The following is a 20114-nucleotide window of genomic DNA, read 5'->3' as shown; positions in this document are numbered from 1 at the left end:
TCTTATGGTCTTATGGTCTAATATCAACCAGATATTCGCTCAGACTTCCCTGTTTTACAGAGAACAGGATCACATTCCCCAATCTTTGCACAAAGCGGAAGCATTTCTTCATTAGTTCCATTTGAATGATTCTGACCCGCACCCTTCCTGAACCCTCAAATCATTCTCAGATGTGTAGCCAGATTTGAACATTAATCTAGCCGAGATATTATCAACGGTATACAAATGCATAGTTACCTTCAACAGTTTCACCTTCGATACACGCTTCCTGTTGATCAAGCCAATAACCTAAAATGCATTTAACAGAAGTCTCAACCTTTCCTCCCGTCACATCACCTCTCTCGCTCTTTCCACAGTGCCTTACAACTTGCAGCATTCACTTTATATTGTCTGTCCTCATTCTTCCAAGCCCCTAACCCGATCCCACAGTGTGCATTGCCCTTCTGAATATTTGTCCATTCTCTGTCACTACAAATGAGCATTCTGAATATGACAGAACTGGAAAGTAATCGTTACTAAATTGAAGCATTGTTGGTATTATAAAACATAGACGGCGATGGTGCAGTAATCATCATGTATATTATAAATATCTACCTGGATATTATCAGTGGTCTGTGTCATATTGTAACCTGATCATCAGTTTCTGGATTGAAGGAAGCTGCTGGTTCTGAGGCTCCGGCATTCTGATCAGTCACTTAACCGAGGCTCCGTGAATCCGTTCAGGGTTTGTTAAAGGTATTACCGGCACCATTGCAATAATAGTGGAAATACGACCACCCAACAAAATCACATGGACCGATCTCCCAACTCACTGCACTAAGGGATAGGGGCGGGAGCCTCCAGTGACAAAACAACACGTCCTCAACCCCCCTGTTCAATAGAAATAGACTGAGGTGGGGGGGGGATTTTTATAATAATCATAATAATCTTTATTATTGTCGCAAGTAGGCTTACATTAACACTGCAATGAAGTTACTGTGAAAATCCCCTAGTCGCCACATTCCGTCGCCTGTTCGGGTACACAGAGGGAGAATTCAGAATGTCCAATTCATCTAACAGCACGTCTTTCGGGACTTGTGGGAGGAAACCGGAGCACCCGGAGGAAACCCACACAGACACGGGGAGAACGTGCAGACTCCGCACAGACAGTGACCCAAGTCACAAATCGACCCCTGGACCCTGGCGCTGTGAAGCAACCACTGTGCTACCTTGGCGCCCAGTTTGAGCTCCGTTTCAACCGCAGCTGACAAATCCAATGAAGCGACAGGTAACTGGAGGCTCCCTGGTAGCAGGAGCTGTGGATCTTCGGCTGAGTGTTCACAACAGGCTGTCCCCCTTAAATACTCAAGTTCTGTTGTGAGGTGGACTGTGGGCGTGGCCTAATTTGCCGATATGAGGGCGTAATTTAATTTCAATTCAGCTCTGAGGAACAGTGCTCCAGAGCAGTCCAGGTCTGCAGTCTCCAGATCCCCGTCATCTAAACTATCAGCTCCAGGCAGCAGAACGATGGGAAGCCTCCTTGTTTTCACCCTGTGTGTCTGTTTACCCGGTGAGTACCGATCAAACTAACCCACATTGTGTGGATTTAATATAAAGCTGCCCGAATCCATTCTAATTACAGACCCTGTCTGGGGTTTTAGCCCTGATGTGTGTTTCTGGCTATGATGGTCCATTAAACTGTCTCTGTTTAATTTCCAGGATGTTTGAGTCAGTCAGTGACACAGAGCCCGGCAGCGGTGACCAGGGAGGAGTGCCAGTCTCTCACCATCTCCTGTGTTTTATATGGTGGAGGCTATACTGTTAAATTGAAGAGCGGGGATTTCTTCAGACAAACCCAGCCCGGCACACAGCGGGAGCGGGTCTCCAGCGGAGGGAGGTTTGTTGTGTCGGTGAATGAAGCAGCAAGGACATTTTGGCTGGAAATTCGGGATGTGAGAGTTGAAGACAGCGCCACCTATTACTGTAAAGCTCAGTACGAATACTGGAACACACAGTGATGGTTCTCGGCTTCCCGCGATACAAAATCCCTCACTGCGGATTATCACATAAATAAACGTAAAAGCGGAGTTAATCTGCCCTGAAACCCCCACAGTTCCACCTCACACTGTCTATCCCATGCTCTGGTTTATAATGAGACTGGATCATTACCGGTGACATCTTGAGTTTTATAAACGCTGAGTGTGTGCGGATGTTGATGCTTTTCCCGGAATTAGGGTCAGTGAATGGAGATTGGGAATAACTGATCTCAGTGACAGACCCTCAGACCAGACGGATCCTGTTCCAACAGCTGGAACCGGGAACCGCAGTCCCCACTGCTGAAGTTATGTCCCGACGTTCACCATATAGCCGGGGTTTTTATATTGACTTGCCATACGGTGCTACTTTGGGATATTCACAGTGACAGAGATCTGGACAATTTCCTCCGTACAAAGCAAATAACAATTCGCCCGGCCTGGCAGCGAATTTTCGGGCTGATGTTATTGTGGCTGTAACCTGGTTACGTTTCATTGTAATTTCCACCATTTTCATCTTTCTTTTCCATTTTTCTTGGTTTATATGAAGCGAATATTTCCTGCCTCGTACAATTTAGTCATAGCTCAGGGCCTTACAGAGAACGGTTTAAATCAACAAAGTCTTTGAAACGTTGGGTGTTGTTTATGTATTTCAAACCTCCGAATAATTGGGCAGCTTCGAATGACTGGTGATCATTTTCCTGCGGGTTGAGGTGTCAGTGGTTATTGTACCGGGGAGTCTGAGAACCGCGTCACTGTGTAATATATGGTACGATGCTTCTGCAGAGGGATCTGGGACGGTGGTGACTGTCACAGCCGGTAAGTGTCTCCAAACCCCGCTGTGTTACAGAGTGTGTCGGTGAATGTTCAATTTATAATTATGATCTGTATTTCTTAAAACCGATTGAAACTGGAGCTCATCTGCGTTATAAGTAATATTATTGGCTGCAGATCATCCGCGATGCTGAGGAATCCTGGAGCATCCGCGATGCTGAGGAAGTTGTGGACAGCACATCCAGTGAGTTGGTCACACCGCAGATTAAAATTACTGAGGCAGATAGGGAATGGGTGACCAACAGACAGAGGAAGAGTAGGAAGGCCGTGCAGATTTACCGTTTTGGAAACTGTTGGGGGAGATGGCTCACCAGGGGAAGGTGGCAGCAGCCAGGTTCATGGCACCGTGGCTGGCTCTGCTGCACAGAAGGGCGGGAAAAAGAGTGGCAGAGCTATAGTGATAGGGGATTCAATTGTAAGGGGAATAGACAGGCGTTTCTGTGGTCGCAAACGAGAATCCAGGTTGGTATGTTGCCTCCCTGGTGCAAGGGTCAAGGATGTCTCGGAGTGGCTGCAGGGCATTCTGGAGGGGGAGGGTGAACAGCCAGCTGTCGTGGTGCATATAGGCACCAACGATATAGGTAAAAAACGGGATGAGGTCCTACAAGCTGAATTTAGGGAGTTAGGAGTTAAACTAAAAAGTAGGACCTCAAAGGTAGTAATCTCAGGATTGCTACCAGTGCCACGTGATAGTCAGAGTAGGAATGACAGGATAACTAGGATGAATACGTGGCTTGAGAGATGGTGCAAGAGGGAGGGTTTCAAATTCCTGGGACATTGGGACCGGTTCTGGGGGAGGTGGGACCTGTACAAATCGGACGGTCTGCATCTGGGTGGGACCGGAACCAATGTTCTCGGGTGTGTGTTTGCTAGTGCAGTTGGGGAGGGTTTAAACTAATGTGGCAGGGGGATGGGAACCGATGTAGGAAGTCAGTGGGGACGGAAACAAAAGGCAGGAAGGGAGAATGTGTAAAGCATGACCAGAGAAAGCAGGGCAGAGAGCAAGGAAGGTCTACATTAAACTGCATTTATTTCAATGCAAGGGGCCTGACGGGCAAAGCGGATGAACTCAGGGCATGGATGGGCACATGGGACTGGGATATTATAGCTATGACTGAAACATGGCTAAGGGTGGGGCAGGACTGGCAGCTCAATGTTCCGGGGTACAGATGCTATAGAAAGGATAGAACAGGAGGTAAGAGAGGAGGGGGAGTGGCGTTTTTGATTAGGGAGAACATCACGGCAGTACTTAGAGGGGATATATCCGAGGGTTCGCCCACTGAGTCTATATGGGTGGAACTGAAAAATAAGAAGGGAGAGATCACCTTGATAGGACTGTTCTACAGGCCCCCAAATAGTCAGCGGGAAATTGAGGAGCAAATATGTAAGGAGATTACAGATAGCTGCAAGAAAAATAGGGTGGTAGTAGTAGGGGACTTTAACTTTCCCAACATTGACTGGGACAGCCATAGCATTAGGGGCTTGGATCGAGGGAAATTTGTTGAGTGTATTCAGGAGGAATTTCTCATTCAGTATGTGGATGGACCGACTAGAGAGGGGGCAAAACTTGACCTCGTCATGGGAAATAAGGAAGGGCAAGTGACAGAAGTGTTAGTGAGGGATCACTTTGGGACAAGTGACCATAACTCCATTAGTTTTAAGATAGCTATGGAGAATGATAGGTCTGGCCCAAGAGTTAAAATTCCACGTCCACTGTCCCTGGCTCCTTCACGTGCAGGAAGTGTGTCCAGTTGCAGCTCCTGTTAGACCGCTTGATGGCTCTGGAGCTGCGGATGGACTCCCTTTGGAGCGTCCGCGATGCTGAGGACGTCGTGAATAGCACATTTAGCGAGTTGGTCACACCGCAGGTGAAAGGTACTGAGGGAGGTAGTAAATGGGTGACCAAAAGACAGCAAGTGTAGGAAGGCAGTGCAGGTGTCCTCTGCGGTCATCTCCCTGCAAAACAGATATACCGCTTTGGATACTGTTGAGGGAGATGGCTCACCAGGGGAAGGCGTAAGCAGCCGGGTTCATGGCACCGTGGCTGGCTCTGCTGCGCAGCTGGGCAGGAAGAAGAATGGCACGGCTATAGTGATAGGGGACTCAATTGTAAGGGGAATAGACAGGCGGTTCTGCGGACAAAATAGAGACTCCAGGATGGTATGTTGCCTCCCTGGTGCAAGGGTCAAGGATGTCTCGGAGCGGCTGCAGGACATTCTGGGGGGGAGCGTGAACAGCCAGCTGTCGTGGTGCACGTAGGCACCAACGATATAGGTAAAAAAACGGGACGAGGTCCTACAAGCTGAATTTAGGGAGCTAGGAGTTAAACTAAAAAGTAGGACCTCAAAGGTAGTAATCTCAGGATTACTACCAGTGCCACGAGCTAGTCAGAGTAGGAATGTCAGGATAGAGAGGATGAATACGTGGCTCGAGAGATGGTGCAAGAGGGGGGGATTCAAACTCCTGGGACATTGGAACCGATTCTGGGGGAGGTGGGACCAGTACAAACCGGACGGTCTGCACCTGGGCAGGACTGGAACCGATGTCCTAGGGGTGTGTTTGCTAGAGCTGTTGGGGAGAGTTTAAACTAATGTGGCAGGGGGATGGGAACCGATGCAGGAAGTTGGAAGGTAGTAAAACAGGGACAGAAATAAAAGGCAGTAAGGGGGAAAGTGTAAGGCAGAGAAGCCATAGTCAAAAATCAAAAAGGGCGACAGTCCAAGGTACAGTGACTGAGGGGAGCTCAGTGAATAGGACCAGGAATACTAAAAGAAATAAAACGGGAAGTGAAAACATAAATGGTAAGCGATGCGGCAGGTTGTTACAGGAAGATGTGGGTTCGACGACAAGGAAAATTAGGAGAAAAGTTAAGAGTAAATATAACTTAGGAGAGGTTACTGATCGAGGTGTTAAGATTCAGAACAGAGGTAAAAAAGCCAACATAAGTGTACTTTACCTGAATGCTCGTAGTATTCGGAATAAGGTAAATGAGTTGATGGCGCAAATCATCGTGAATGACTATGATTTAGTGGCCATGACTGAAACATGGTTAAAGGATGGTCACGACTGGGAGTTAAATATCCGAGGGTATCAAACTTTTCGGAAAGACAGAGTGGATGGTAAGGGAGGTGGTGTAGCTCTGTTATTTAAGGATGACATCCGGGCAACAGTAAGGGATGACATCGGTGCTATGGAGGATAAGGTTGAATCCATTTGGGTGGAAATCAGGAATAGTAAGGCGAAAAAGTCACTGATAGGAGTAATCTATAGACCAAATAGTAACATTATGGTGGGGCAGGCAATAAACAAAGAAATAACAGATGCATGTAGAAATGGTACAGCAGTTATCATGGGGGATTTTAATCTACATGTTGATTGGTTTAACCAGGTCGGTCAAGGCAGCCTTGAGGAGGAGTTTATAGAATGTATCCGCGATAGTTTCCTCGAACAGTATGTAATGGAACCTATGAGGGAACAAGCGGTTCTAGATCTGGTCCTGTGTAATGAGACAGGATTGATTCAGGATCTCATAGTTAGGGATCCTCTCGGAAGGAGCGATCACAATATGGTGGAATTTAAAATACAGATGGAGGGTGAGAAGGTAAAATCAAGCACTAGTGTTTTGTGCTTAAAAAAAGGAGATTACAATGGGATGAGAGAAGAACTAGCTAAGGTAGACTGGGAGCAAAGACTTTATGGTGAAACAGTTGAGGAACAGTGGAGAACCTTCCAAGTGATTTTTCACAGTGCCCAGCAAAGGTTTATATCAACAAAAAGGAAGGACGGTAAAAAGAGGGACAATCGACCGTGGATATCTAAGGAAATAAGGGAGAGTATCAAATTGAAGGAAAAAACATACAAAGTAGCAAAGATCAGTGGGAGACTAGAGGACTGGGAAATCTTTAGGGGGCAACAGAAAGCTACTAAAAAAGCTATAAAGAAGAGTAAGATAGATTATGAGAGTAAACTTGCTCAGAATATAAAAACAGATAGTAAAAGTTTCTACAAATACATAAAACAAAAAAGAGTGGCTAAGGTAAAGATTGGTCCTTTAGAGGATGAGAAGGGAGATTTAATAATGGGAGATGAGGAAATGGCTGAGGAACTGAACAGGTTTTTTGGGTCGGTCTTCACAGTGGAAGACACAAATAACATGCCAGTGACTGATGGAAATGAGGCTATGACAGGTGAGGACCTTGAGAGGATTGATATCACCAAGGAGGTAGTGATGGGCAAGCTAATGGGGCTAAAGGTAGACAAGTCTCCTGGCCCTGATGGAATGCATCCCAGAGTGCTAAAAGAGATGGCTAGGGAAATTGCAAATGCACTAGTGATAATTTACCAAAATTCACTAGACTCTGGGGTGGTCCCGGCGGATTGGAAATTAGCAAACGTGACACCACTGTTTAAAAAAGGAGGTAGGCAGAAAGTGGGTAATTATAGGCCAGTGAGCTTAACTTCGGTAGTAGGGAAGATGCTGGAATCTATCATCAAGGAAGAAATAGCGAGGCATCTGGATGGAAATTGTCCCATTGGACAGACGCAGCATGGGTTCATAAAGGGCAGGTCGTGCCTATCTAATTTAGTGGAATTTTTTGAGGACATTAACAGTGCGGTAGATAACGGGGAGCCAATGGATGTGGTATATCTGGATTTCCAGAAAGCCTTTGACAAGGTGCCACACAAAAGGTTGTTGCATAAGATAAAGATGCATGGCATTAAGGGTAAAGTAGGAGCATGGATAGAGGATTGGTTAATTAATAGAAAGCAAAGAGTGGGGATTAATGGGTGTTTCTCTGGTTGGCAATCAGTAGCTAGTGGTGTCCCTCAGGGATCAGTGTTGGGCCCACAACTGTTCACAATTTACATAGATGATTTGGAGTTGGGGACCAAGGGCAATGTGTCCAAGTTTGCAGACGACACTAAGAGAAGTGGTAAAGCAAAAAGTGCAGAGGATACTGGAAGTCTGCAGAGGGATTTGGACAGGCTAAGTGAATGGGCTAGGGTCTGGCAGATGGAATACAATGTTGACAAATGTGAGGTTATCCATTTTGGTAAGAATAACGGCAAAAGGGATTATTATTTAAATGATAAAATATTAAAACATGCTGCTGTGCAGAGAGACCTGGGTGTGCTCGTGCATGAGTCGCAGAAAGTTGGTTTTCAGGTGCAACAGGTGATTAAGAAGGCAAATGGAATTTTGTCCTTCATTGCTAGAGGGATGGAGTTTAAGACTAGGGAGGTTATGCTGCAATTGTATAAGGTGTTAGTGAGGCCACACCTGGAGTATTGTGTTCAGTTTTGGTCTCCTTACTTGAGAAAGGACGTACTGGCACTGGAGGGTGTGCAGAGGAGATTCACTAGGTTAATCCCAGAGTTGAAGGGGCTGGATTACGAGGAGAGGTTGAGTAGACTGGGACTGTACTCGTTGGAATTTAGAAGGATGAGGGGGGATCTTATAGAAACATATAAGATTATGAAGGGAATAGATAGGATAGATGCGGGCAGGTTGTTTCCACTGGCGGGTGAAAGCAGAACTAGGGGACATGGCCTCAAAATAAGGGGAAGTAGATTTAGGACTGAGTTTAGGAGGAACTTCTTCACCCAAAGGGTTGTGAATCTATGGAATTCCTTGCCCAGTGAAGCAGTAGAGGCTCCTTCATTAAATGTTTTTAAGATAAAGATAGATAGTTTTTTGAAGAATAAAGGGATTAAGGGTTATGGTGTTTGGGCCGGAAAGTGGAGCTGAGTCCACAAAAGATCAGCCATGATCTCATTGAATGGCGGAGCAGGCTCGAGGGGCCAGATGGCCTACTCCTGCTCCTAGTTCTTATGTTAATTGGGGCAAGGCAAATTTTGATGGTATCAGACAGGAACTTTCAGAGGTAGATTGGGGGAGACTGTTGGCAGACAAAGGGACGGCTGGTAAATGGGAGGCTTTTAAAAATGTGTTAACCAGGGTGCAGGGTAAGCACATTCCTTTTAGAGTGCTGGGCAAGGCTGGTAGAAGTAGGGAACCCTGGATGACTCGGGATATTGAGACTCTGGTCAAAAAAAGAAGGAGGCATATGACGTACATAAACAACTGGGATCAAGTGGATCCCTTGAAGAGTATAGAGATTGACGAAATAGAGTTAAGAGGGAAATCAGGAGGGCAAAAAAGGGACATGAAATTGCTTTGGCAAATAATGCAAAGGAGAATCCAAAGAGATTCTACAGATACATAAAGGGGAAAAGAGTAACTAGGGACAGAGTAGGGCCTCTTAAGGATCAACAAGGACATCTATGTGCAGAGCCACAAGAGTTGGGTGAGATCCTGAATGAATATTTCTCATCGGTATTCACGGTGGAGAAAGGCATGGATGTTAGGAAACTAAGGGAAATAAATAGTGATGTCTTGAGAAGTGTGCATATTACAGAGGATGACGTGCTAGAAGTCTTAAAGCGCATCAAGGTAGATAAATCCCCGGGACCTGATGAAATGTATCCCAGGATGTTGTGGGAGGCTAGGGAGGAAATTGCGGTCCCCTAACAGAGATATTTGCATCATCGGCAGCCACAGCTGAGGTGCCTGAAGATTGGAGAGTGGCGAATGTTGTGCCCTTGTTTAAGAAGGGCAGCAGTGAAAAGCCTGGGAACTACAGACCGGTGAGCCTAACGTCTGTAGTAGGTAAGTTGCTGGAAGATATTCTGAGAGACAGGATCTACAAGCATTTAGAGAGACAAGGACTGATTCGGGGCAGTCAGCATAGCTTTGTGCATGGAAAATCATGTCTCACAAATTTGATTGAGTTTTTTGAGGGGGTGACCAAGAAGGTAGATGAGGGCAGTGCAGTAGACGTTGTCTACATGGACTTTAGCAAAGCTTTTGACAAGGTACCGCATGGTAGGTTGTTGCAGAAGGTTAAAGCTCACGGGATCCAGGGTGAGGTTGCCAATTGGATTCAAAATTGGCTGGACGACAGAAGACAGAGGGTGGTTGTAGAGGGTTGTTTTTCAAACTGGAGGCCTGTGACCAGTGGATCGGTGCTGGGTCCACTGTTATTTGTGATTTATATTAATGATTTGGATGAGAATTTAGGAGGCATGGTTAGTAAGTTTGCAGATGACACCAAGATTGGTGGCACAGTGGAGAGTGAAGAAGGTTATCTAGGATTGCAACGGGATCTTGATCAATTAGGCCAGTGGGCCGACGAATGGCAGATGGAGTTTAATTTAGATAAATGTGAGGTGATGCATTTTGGCAGATCGAATCAGGCCAGGACCTACTCAGTTAATGGTATGGCGTTGGGGAGAGCTATAGAACAAAAAGATCTAGGAGTACAGGTTCATAGCTCCTTGAAGGTGGAGTCGCAGGTGGACAGGGTGGTGAAGAAGGCATTCGGCATGCTTGGTTTCATTGGTCAGAACATTGAATACAGGAGTTGGGACGTCTTGTTGAAGTTGTACAAGACATTGGTACGGCCACACTTGGAATACTGTGTGCAGTTCTGGTCGCCCTATTATAGAAAGGATATTATTAAACTAGAAAGAGTGCAGAAAAGATTTACTAGGATGTTGCCGGGACTTGATGGTTTGAGTTATAAGGAGAGGCTGGATAGACTGGGACTTTTTCCCCTGGAGCGTAGGAGGCTTAGGGGTGATCTTATAGAGGTCTATAAAATAATGAGGGGCATAGATAAGGTAGATAGTCAACATCTTTTCCCAAAGGTAGGGGAGTCTAAAACTAGAGGGCATAGGTTTAAGGTGAGAGGGGAGAGTTTCAGAAGGGCCCAGAGGGGCAATTTATTCACTCAGAGGGTAGTGAGTGTCTGGAATGGGCTGCCAGAGGTAGTAGTAGAGGCGGGTACAATTGTGTCTTTTAAAAAGCATTTAGATAGTTATATGGGTAAGATGGGTATAGAGGGTTATGGGCCAAGTGCGGGCAACTGGGACTAGCTTATTGGTAAAAACTGGGCGGCATGGACTGGTTGGGCCGAAGGGCCTGTTTCCATGCTGAAAAAAAAAAGATTTTGATTTCAGAGCAGAATATGATTCTGGAGTTGGGTTCAGGTCTTTCCTGTGGAAACTGTATGTGGAGCAGGAGGTTAGAGGGATAGGGGTAGTGGTAATTGTGGTTGGGTGGTGTTGGCGGCGGTTGACAGTATGTGGACCATTACTCGGTTTAATGGCACATCAGGTGCATGCTCAACATCACAGGCTCTCTCATTCCTAACTGTTTTTAATGAAAGCAGATTGTCGATCGTCAATAGTGCGGACTCCGCTGTCGGAGTTGGACTGTAAGGGGGGGTCTCTGTCTGTCCATTTGGGCACCAAGAACATAGAACATACAGTGCAGAAGGAGGCCATTCGGCCCATTGAGTCTGCACCGACACACTTAAGCCCACATTCCCACCCTATTCCGTAACCCAATAACCCCTCCTAATCTTTTTGGTCACTAAAGGCAATTTAGCATGGCTACTACCGGAGCACCCGGAGGAATCCCACGCAGACACGGGGAGAACGTGCAGACTCCGCACAGACAGTGACCCAGCAGGGAATCGAACCTGGGACCCTGGCGCTGTGCAGCCACAGTTCTACCCACTTGTGCTACCATGCTGCCCCCCGTGCTGACCAAGTCGGGTCTTAGAGCTCTCTTCACGGCAGCCGTTCGTTCTCCAAACTGCGCAATGTGATTGATGCACCGTGTGAATAAACTCAACATTTCAGGAAATGTATATACCGACATTTGAAACAGTCCGGAGAAAAATCACGAGGTTGATCCCGTCTTTGGAGGTAATTTCTATGAAGGAGTTTCAAAGAAAGAGACGTAACCTTATTGAGACATATAGGATACTCTGGGGGCTTGACAGGCTGGATGCTGAGAGGATTTCCTCTTGTGTCTCGAGTGTCTCGAACCAGAGAGCATGATATCTGAGTCAAAGCACGCCAGATAAAACAGAGATCAGGAGGAATCTGTTCTCTCAGAGAGCCGTGAATCTGTGGAATACTGGCGCTAAGCATGTTCAAGGCTGAGAGAGGCAGATATTTAATCAATGAGGGGATCGAGCGCTAGGGGTATAAGGTGGGACAGTAGAGTTGAGGATTATCGTCATGAAAAAGATTAAGGTGGATAAGGCCCCAGGGCATGATGGGATCTGCCCCAGAATACTGAAGGAGGCAAGAGAGAAAACTGCTGAGGTCTTGACAGAAATCGTTGGACCCTCATTGTCTTCCGGTGATGTCCCGGAGGACTGGATAATAGCCAATGTTGTTCCATTGTTTAAGAAGGGTAGCAAGGATAATCCGGGGGACTACAGGCCGGTGACCCTTACGTCACTGGTAGGGAAATTACCGGACAGAATTCTTCGAGACAGGATCTACTACTATTTGGAAGCAAGTAGACATATGAGCGAAAGACAGCACGGTTTTGTGAAGGGGATGTCGTGTCTCGCTAACTTGACTTTTTCGAGGCGGTCACAAAGATGGTTGCTGCAGGTAGGGCAGTGTATGTTGTCTATATGGATACAGAACTTGCTAGGTCATAGAAGGCAGAGAGTAGCAATGGAAGGGTGCTTTTCTGATTGGAGGGCTGTGACTAGTGGTGTTTCGCAGGGATCAGTGCTGGGACCTTTGCTGTTCGTAGTATATACAAATGATTTGGAGGAAAATGTAGCGCGTCTGATTAGTCAGTTTGCGGACGACACAAAGGTTGGTGGAATTGTGGATAGAGATTAGGACTGTCAGGGGATACAGCAGGATTTATTTCCTTTGGAGACTTGGGCTGAGAGATGGCAGATGGAGTTTAATCCGGACAAATGTGATGTAATGCATTTTGGAAGGTCTAATACAGGTAGAAAATATACAGTGAATGGTAGAACCCTAAAGAGTATTGACAGTCAGAGAGATCTTGGGTACAGGTCCACAGGTCACTAAAAGTGGCAACATAGGCAGAGAAGGTAGTCAAGAGGCATACGGCATGCTTGCCTTCATTGGCCGGGGCATTGAGTATAAAAATAGCCACGTCATGTTGCAGCTATATAGAACCTTTGTTAGGCCACACTTGGAGTATAGTGTTCAATTTTGGTCGCCACACTACCAGAAGGATGTGGAGGCTTTAGAGAGGGTGCAGAAGAGATTTACCAGGATGTTTCCTGGTATGGAGGGCATTAGCTATTCAGATAGGTTGAATAAACTCCGTTTGTTCTCACTGGAACGATGGAGTTTGAGGGGACGTAATAGAGGTCTACAGAATTATGAGGGACAGAGACAGAGTGGATAGCCAGATACTTTTTTTCCAGGTAGAGGGGTCAATTACTAGCGGGCATAGGATTAAGGTGCGCGGGGGGGGGGGGGGGGGGGGGGGGGACGGGGTGGTGGGGGGAACGGGGGTGACGGGGGGGACGGTTTAGAGGAGATGTACGAGGCACGTTTTTTACACAGAGGTTAGTGGGTGCCTGGAACTCGTTGCCCGAGGAGGTGGTGAAAGCAGGAAGGATAGTGACCTTTAAGGGGCATCTTGACAAATATATGAATAGGATGGGAATAGAGAGATACGGACCCCCAGAAGTGTAGACGATTTTAGTTTAGACGGGCAGCATGGTCGGCTTGGAGGGCCGAAGGGGCTGTTCCTGTGCTCTACTTTTCTTTGTTCTTTTGATTATATTAGATTAGCCATGACCTCATTGAATGCAGGAACAGGCTCGATAGACCGAGTGGCCAACTTCAGCTCCTACTTCTTATTGTCTTAACATAGAACATAGAACATAGAAAATACAGCACAGAACAGGCCCTTCGGCCCACGATGTTGTGCCGAACCTTTGTCCTAGATTAATCATAGATTATCATTGAATTTACAGTGCAGAAGGAGGCCATTCGGCCCCCTGAGTCTGCACTTGCTCTTGGAAAGAACACCCTACCCAAACTCAACACCTCCACCCAACACCAAGGGCAATTTTGGACACTAAGGGCAATTTATCATGGCCAATCCACCTACCCTGCACATCTTTGGACTGTGGGAGGAAACCGGAGCACCCGGAGGAAACCCACGCAGACACGGGGAGGACGTGCAGACTCCGCACAGACAGTGACCCAAGCCGGAATCGAACCTGGGACCCTGGAGCTGTGAAGCAATTGTTCTATCCACAATGCTACCATGCTGCCCTTAAGAACAAATAAATCTACACTATATTATTTTACGGTAATCCATGTACCTATCCAATAGCTGCTTGAAGGTCCCTAATGTTTCCGAGTCAACTGCTTCCACAGGCAGTGCATTCCATGCCCCCGCTACTCTCTGGGTAAAGAACCTACTTCTGATATCCATCCTATATCTTCCACCTTTCACCTTAAATTTATGTCCCCTTGTAATGGTTTGTTCCGCCCGGGGAAAAAGTCTCTGACTGTCTACTCTATCTATTCCCCTGATCATCTAATAAACCTCTATCAAGTCGCCCTTTGTCCTTCTCCGTTCTAATGAGAAAAGGCCTAGCACCCTCAACCTTTCCTTGTAAGACCTCCACTCCATTCCAGGTAACATCCTGGTAAATCTTCTTTGCACCTTTTCCAAAGCTTCCACATCCTTCCACTGTACACAGTACTCCAAATGTGGCCTTACCAAAGTTTTGTACAGCTGCATCATCACCTCACGGCTCTTAAATTCAATCCCTCTGTTAATGAACGCGAGCACACAGTAGGCCTTCTTCGCAGCTCTATCCACTTGAGTGGCAACTTTCAAAGATGTATGAACATAGACCCCACGATCTCTCTGCTCCTCCACATTGCCAAGAACTCTACCGTTAACCCTGTATTCCGCATTCATATTTGTCCTACCAAAATGGACAACCTCACACTTTTCAGGGTTAAACTCCATCTGCCACTTCTCAGCCCAGCTCTGCATCCTAGCTATGTCTCTTTGCAGCCGACAACAGCCCTCCTCCAATCTGGCCACAACTCCACCAATCTTCGTACCGTCTGCAAATTTACTGACCCACCCTTCAACTCCCTCATGCAAGTCATTAATGAAAATCACAAACAGCAGAGGACCCAGAACTGATCCCTGCGGTACGCCACTGGTAACTGGGATCCAGGCTGAATATTTGCCATCCACCACCACTCTCTGACTTCCAGCGATTAGCCAGTTCGTTATCCAACTGGCCAAATTTCCCACTATCCCATGCCTCCTTACTTTCTGCAGAAGCCTACCATGGGGAACCTTATCAAATGCCTTACTAAAATCCATGTACACTACTTCCACTGCTTTACCTTCATCCACATGCTTGGTCACCTCCTCAAAGAATTCAGTAAGATTTGTAAGGCAAGACCTACCGCTCACAAATCCGTGCTGACTATCCCTAATCAAGCAGTGTCTTTCCAGATGCTCAGAAATCCTATCCTTCAGTACCCTTTCCATTACTTTGCCTACCACCGAGGTAAGACTAACTGGCCTGTAATTCCCAGGGTTATCCCTAGTCCCTTTTTTGAACAGGGGCACGACATTCGCCTCTCTCCAATCCCCTGGTACCACCCCTGTTGACAGTGAGGACGAAAAGATCATTGCCAACGGCTCTGCAATTTCATCTCTTGCTTCCCATAGAATCCTTGGGTATATCCCGTCAGGCCCGGGGGACTTGTCTATCCTCAGGTTTTTCAAAATGCCCAACACATCTTCCTTCCTAACAAGTATTTCCTCGAGCTTACCAGTCTGTTTCACACTGTCCTCTCCAACAATATCGCCCCTCTCATTTGTAAATACAGAAGAAAAGTACTCGTTCAAGACCTCTCCTATCTCTTCAGACTCAATACACAATCTCCCGCTACTGTCCTTAATCGGACCTACCCTCGCTCTAGTCATTCTCATATTTATGGTCTTATGGTGTAATAGGACTACAGCCAGGTTAGAGACCTGCAGCGGCTCGTCCAATAACTGCCCCTAGACAGCAGGAGCGTGACACAGCATACTTCAGAAAAAGATTATTGCAGCTCCAGATGGAATTTTATTAATGTGCAATACGTCACTGAAATTAGTTACGTTGTACCAGCCATTTATTTCATTTGCCTTCATATAAGATTCACTTTGCTCCTTGTTTTCCGCCATCAGATGTAAATGTGATAGTTTGGGAATGCAGACACTTCCTATTTTGAATGCAGATGCTTGAAAGGTGGGAATGCTGTAATTATCAATATCCCTGATTATTGTTAAATGAAACAGTGACAGTGCAGTGAGAGAATGAGGATCATGTCTTAAAATAATAAAGGAGAACGGTAACATAGAGGACAATTATAAGCTGGGGGAATGTTAATTTAGAACCAGCAATATATAATTAATGGAGGGGAAAGAAAGATTGGATGATCTCTGAATACAGCCAGATACACGGGTGCATTATCGGGTTTGGAGATTAAAGGACTGAAATGGACTACGGTCTGGAATGCTGCGTAGGATTCAGTCTCCTCAGTTCAGAAACGATCTCCATGCTTGGGAGGAAATTTAACAAATATTCCTGAGATACATTACTGTGAGTTGAAATTAAGTTCTTTAGACCGAGATTCCATGTAATGTAGAGCTCGGAGATGTAACTTCGCCAGAACATACAATGTGTTCAAGGGTCTTGGCAGAGCAGATACTGGGTAAGTGTATCCACGCTGTTTAGGTTATAACTTGGGATCCCAGTTTCAGAATATGTGTTTCGGCAGTAGAGTAAAGAAGAGGATACATTTCTTTAGTTAATCAATTCTTGTGAATCTTTGATTTCTGTTCCTCCGAGAGTTCTGGATTCTCAGATGTGAGTTTATTCATAGAAGTGTTCAATAGATGATTAGATACAAAAGTATCAAAGGTAATGGCGACAATGGGGGACTAGTTGTTGAGGTAGGGGATCGGCGATGATATAAATGAATTGCGGGTCAACTTTGAAAGGAGATCTCGTTTGAATCTTGCAGTTCTGAGGACGGAAATCAGCAACAATGCAAATCTCTCTGGAAAGATTCAACATGTTGGGTCCATTTTCACCGAAGGATGGAGAATCACGAGGAGGATTGATACATAAATTAAATTATGAACATAAATCTCAATGGCGGTTTGTGCGTTCTTCCAGAGGAAGGGACGGTGAACATGTAATAGTCATTAACAGAAAACAGACACAAATTGAAAACAGATATTTCAACTCAGAGACAGCAGGATATACAATTCGCTGCCACATTGAGTGGTTGGCGCAGAGACTATTGGTTCAGAAATGGGTAGGATTGAAAATAAAGGAAGGGAAACAGAATGGAGCGAAACAAGGCGCTGGATGGAAATGGCCAACTCGATTTCGGGCGGGTTAGGCTGACCTGGAGTATGCACAGACATAAATCAATTGGGCCAAATCGTTCATTCCTCTGCAGTAAATTATACACAATGTAAAACTTACAGAAAAGTCCGCTCAGAGAACCCGGGAAAGAATCAGTTAATAAACAGAAAGAATTGTAATTGTCAGAGAGCCGGAAGAGGCAGTTGCCAGTGAGTAACAGTAAACCCACTGCGGAAACTGAACAGACTGAACCCAGCCGACAACTGAGAGACTTTGGGACAAGTTCCCACGATCACGAAAAGCAAAGACAGCGCAAAGTAAATGTAGAAATAAAATGAAACTAACAGTAAATGATTCAATTTAAAGAGAAACGGAGAAAAATATTATTGATTGAAGAAAATAGACAAATAGAGTAAAAGGCAATCATTGCAGTCAGTGATTGACATATAACTACGGATGTCCAACGTCGGTTTGTATCCATAGCCAATGAATCGCAATCAGTTTCTGTTGGATCTTGCTGCGCTAAGTGATAAATGCAGTTCGGTTACACTCGGCCAATTATATCAGGAAACAGATTGTCTCACTGATATGACAATGTTCCCTCGCGTCTGTCCCTCAGCAAGGAAAATAGGAGCAGAAATGTCACATCCACGGTAAAACCATACAGAAGTAAGGATTGCATTAGGCACCACGGGCAGATGCTGCCCTTTTGACAATGAAATACAATTCTTCCCATGAACCATTTAATTTTCCCATAAATCTGCATTTTCCTATCCCGGTCATTGACCATTGCCAGATTATAAACCTTTGTGGAATCAATTCCCACCACTCAGTCCGTCAGTGCATGGCGGAACTTTCGAGCTTGTGGCGGGAAAGATAATAACCACTCATCCCTCACTGGTTCGTGTTGACATAAAAGTTCATACAGTTCAAGCAGAATTAAAATAAAAACAATGCCATAAACAACTGAGCTATTCACGTGATTGACAAATAATGGCTCTCCGAATAAAACAAATGTCGTTTTTTTCATCCGCCAGATTCCTGTCCCTTGGTGTCCAAGAACCCGCCTCTCCAAACCTCTGCTCCCGGTGACACAGTTACTTTAAACTGGGAATATTCAGGGTTCTGTCAGTACACAGTACACTGGTACCGTCAGTCCTCAGGACAGGCTCCGGAATACTTGCTTCAGAGACACACTTCAGGACAGGAGAATAAAGAAAACGCTGCCGGTGGGAGAATTTCTGCTTCTATTGATACTGCCAAGAGAATCAGCCGGTTAAAGATCTCCAAACTTCAACAGAGCGACTCTGCTGTGTATTACTGTGAGCTGAGCCGCCGCGCAGCACAGTGATTCAGAGCACGGAAAGAGCTGTACAAAAACCTGAACATGGTGAGGATTACACACACAGTGACACAGAGCACGGAGAGAGTTGTACAGAAACCTGAACATGGTGAGGATTACACACAGAGTGATACAGAGCACGGAGTGAGCTGTACAGAAACCTGAACATGGTGAGGATTACACACACAGTGACACAGAGCACGGAGCGAGCTGTACAGAAACCTGAACATGGTGAGGATTACACACACAGTGACACAGAGCACGGAGAGAGCTGTACAGAAACCTGAACATGGTGAGGATTACACACACAGTGACACAGAGCACGGAGACAGCTGTACAGAAACCTGAACATGGTGAGGATTACACACACAGTGACACAGAGCACGGAGACAGCTGTACAGAAACCTGAACATGGTGAGGATTACACACACAGTGACACAGAGCACGGAGAGAGCTGTACAGAAACCTGAACATGGTGATGATTACCCACACGGTGACACAGAACACGGGGAGAGCTGTACATAAACCTGAACATGGTGAGGATTACACACACAGTGATACAGAGCACGGAGAGAGCTGTACAGAAACCTGAACATGCTGAGGATTACACACACAGTGATACAGAGCACGGAGAGAGCTGCACAGAAACCTGAACATGGTGAGGATTACAGACACAGTGATACAGAGCACGGAGAGAGCTGTACAAAAACCTGAACATGGTGAGGATTACACACGCAGTGACACAGAGCACGGAGAGAGCTGTACATAAACCTGAACATGGTGAGGATTACACACACAGTGACACAGAGCACGGAGGGAGCTGTACAGAAACCTGAACATGGTGAGGATTACACACACAGTGATACAGAGCACGGAGAGAGCTGTACAGAAACCTGAACATGGTGAGGATTACCCACACGGTGACACAGAGCACGGAGAGAGCTGTACAGAAACCTGAACATAGTGAGGATTACCCACACGGTGACACAGAACACGGGGAGAGCTGTACAAAAACGTGAGCATGGATCAAGAAAAATGGTTTAACCACTGATTAACCTGGGGTATTTGCCAATCGTGTGAATTGCTCAGTTTGTGTGGCAATGTTATCACTTTAATTGCATTTGAATTGTATTCACTGTTACAATACAATTCTTACAATGCAAACCACTGGGGACTGAGGTGATATTTTATTCCAGCCAGCAAGCTCTAACGATCTGGAATGCATTGTCAGAATGGGAGGTGGGAGCTGATTGAACAGTGATTTACAAACGGGTAAAGGTCAAATACGGGAAAAGGATAATAACAGGGCTATGGGAAAATCATGGTCGAATCGTATTTCATTCATGAAGGAAAGACATTCACCCGAGGTAGCGAATGTCATCCTTATTTCTGTTTGATTCTACCATGGATATCACTACTCAGTTCCTTTTTTCCTTGCTGAGAGACAAACCCAAGGGATCATTTTTTCATCCGTGAGCCAATCTGTTCCTAAAATAACTGGGCGGACAGTAACCCAAGCGGTCTTTATCACCAGGCACAGCAAGATCCAACATAATTTATCGCGAATCAACAGGAACTGTGGGGCGCAACTGATATTGAACACCGGTGGTCAGCGGTCAATCCCTGACTGCGGTTTAACATTTCCCGGAGTTTCTGATT

The 20114-nt window shown here is 45.8% G+C and overlaps 1 protein-coding gene across 1 annotated transcript; it reads left to right on the top strand.

The window, feature by feature from the left end:
- Window positions 1-489: 489 nt before the first annotated feature.
- Window positions 490-18464, top strand: LOC140417882 (uncharacterized). The gene is made up of 4 exons (XM_072501314.1): window positions 490-505; window positions 1699-1993; window positions 2752-2831; window positions 18151-18464. Exons 1-4 carry the CDS (start codon window positions 490-492, stop codon window positions 18462-18464), a joined length of 705 nt encoding a protein of 234 aa, XP_072357415.1.
- The last annotated feature ends 1650 nt before the right edge of the window (window positions 18465-20114 follow it).

The sequence above is a fragment of the Scyliorhinus torazame genome, chromosome 5 (genome assembly GCF_047496885.1).
Source record: "Scyliorhinus torazame isolate Kashiwa2021f chromosome 5, sScyTor2.1, whole genome shotgun sequence".
Classification (NCBI taxonomy): domain Eukaryota; kingdom Metazoa; phylum Chordata; class Chondrichthyes; order Carcharhiniformes; family Scyliorhinidae; genus Scyliorhinus; species Scyliorhinus torazame.
Note: the sequence above shows the minus strand (reverse complement) of the source record. Positions and strands in the feature narration are given on the sequence as shown.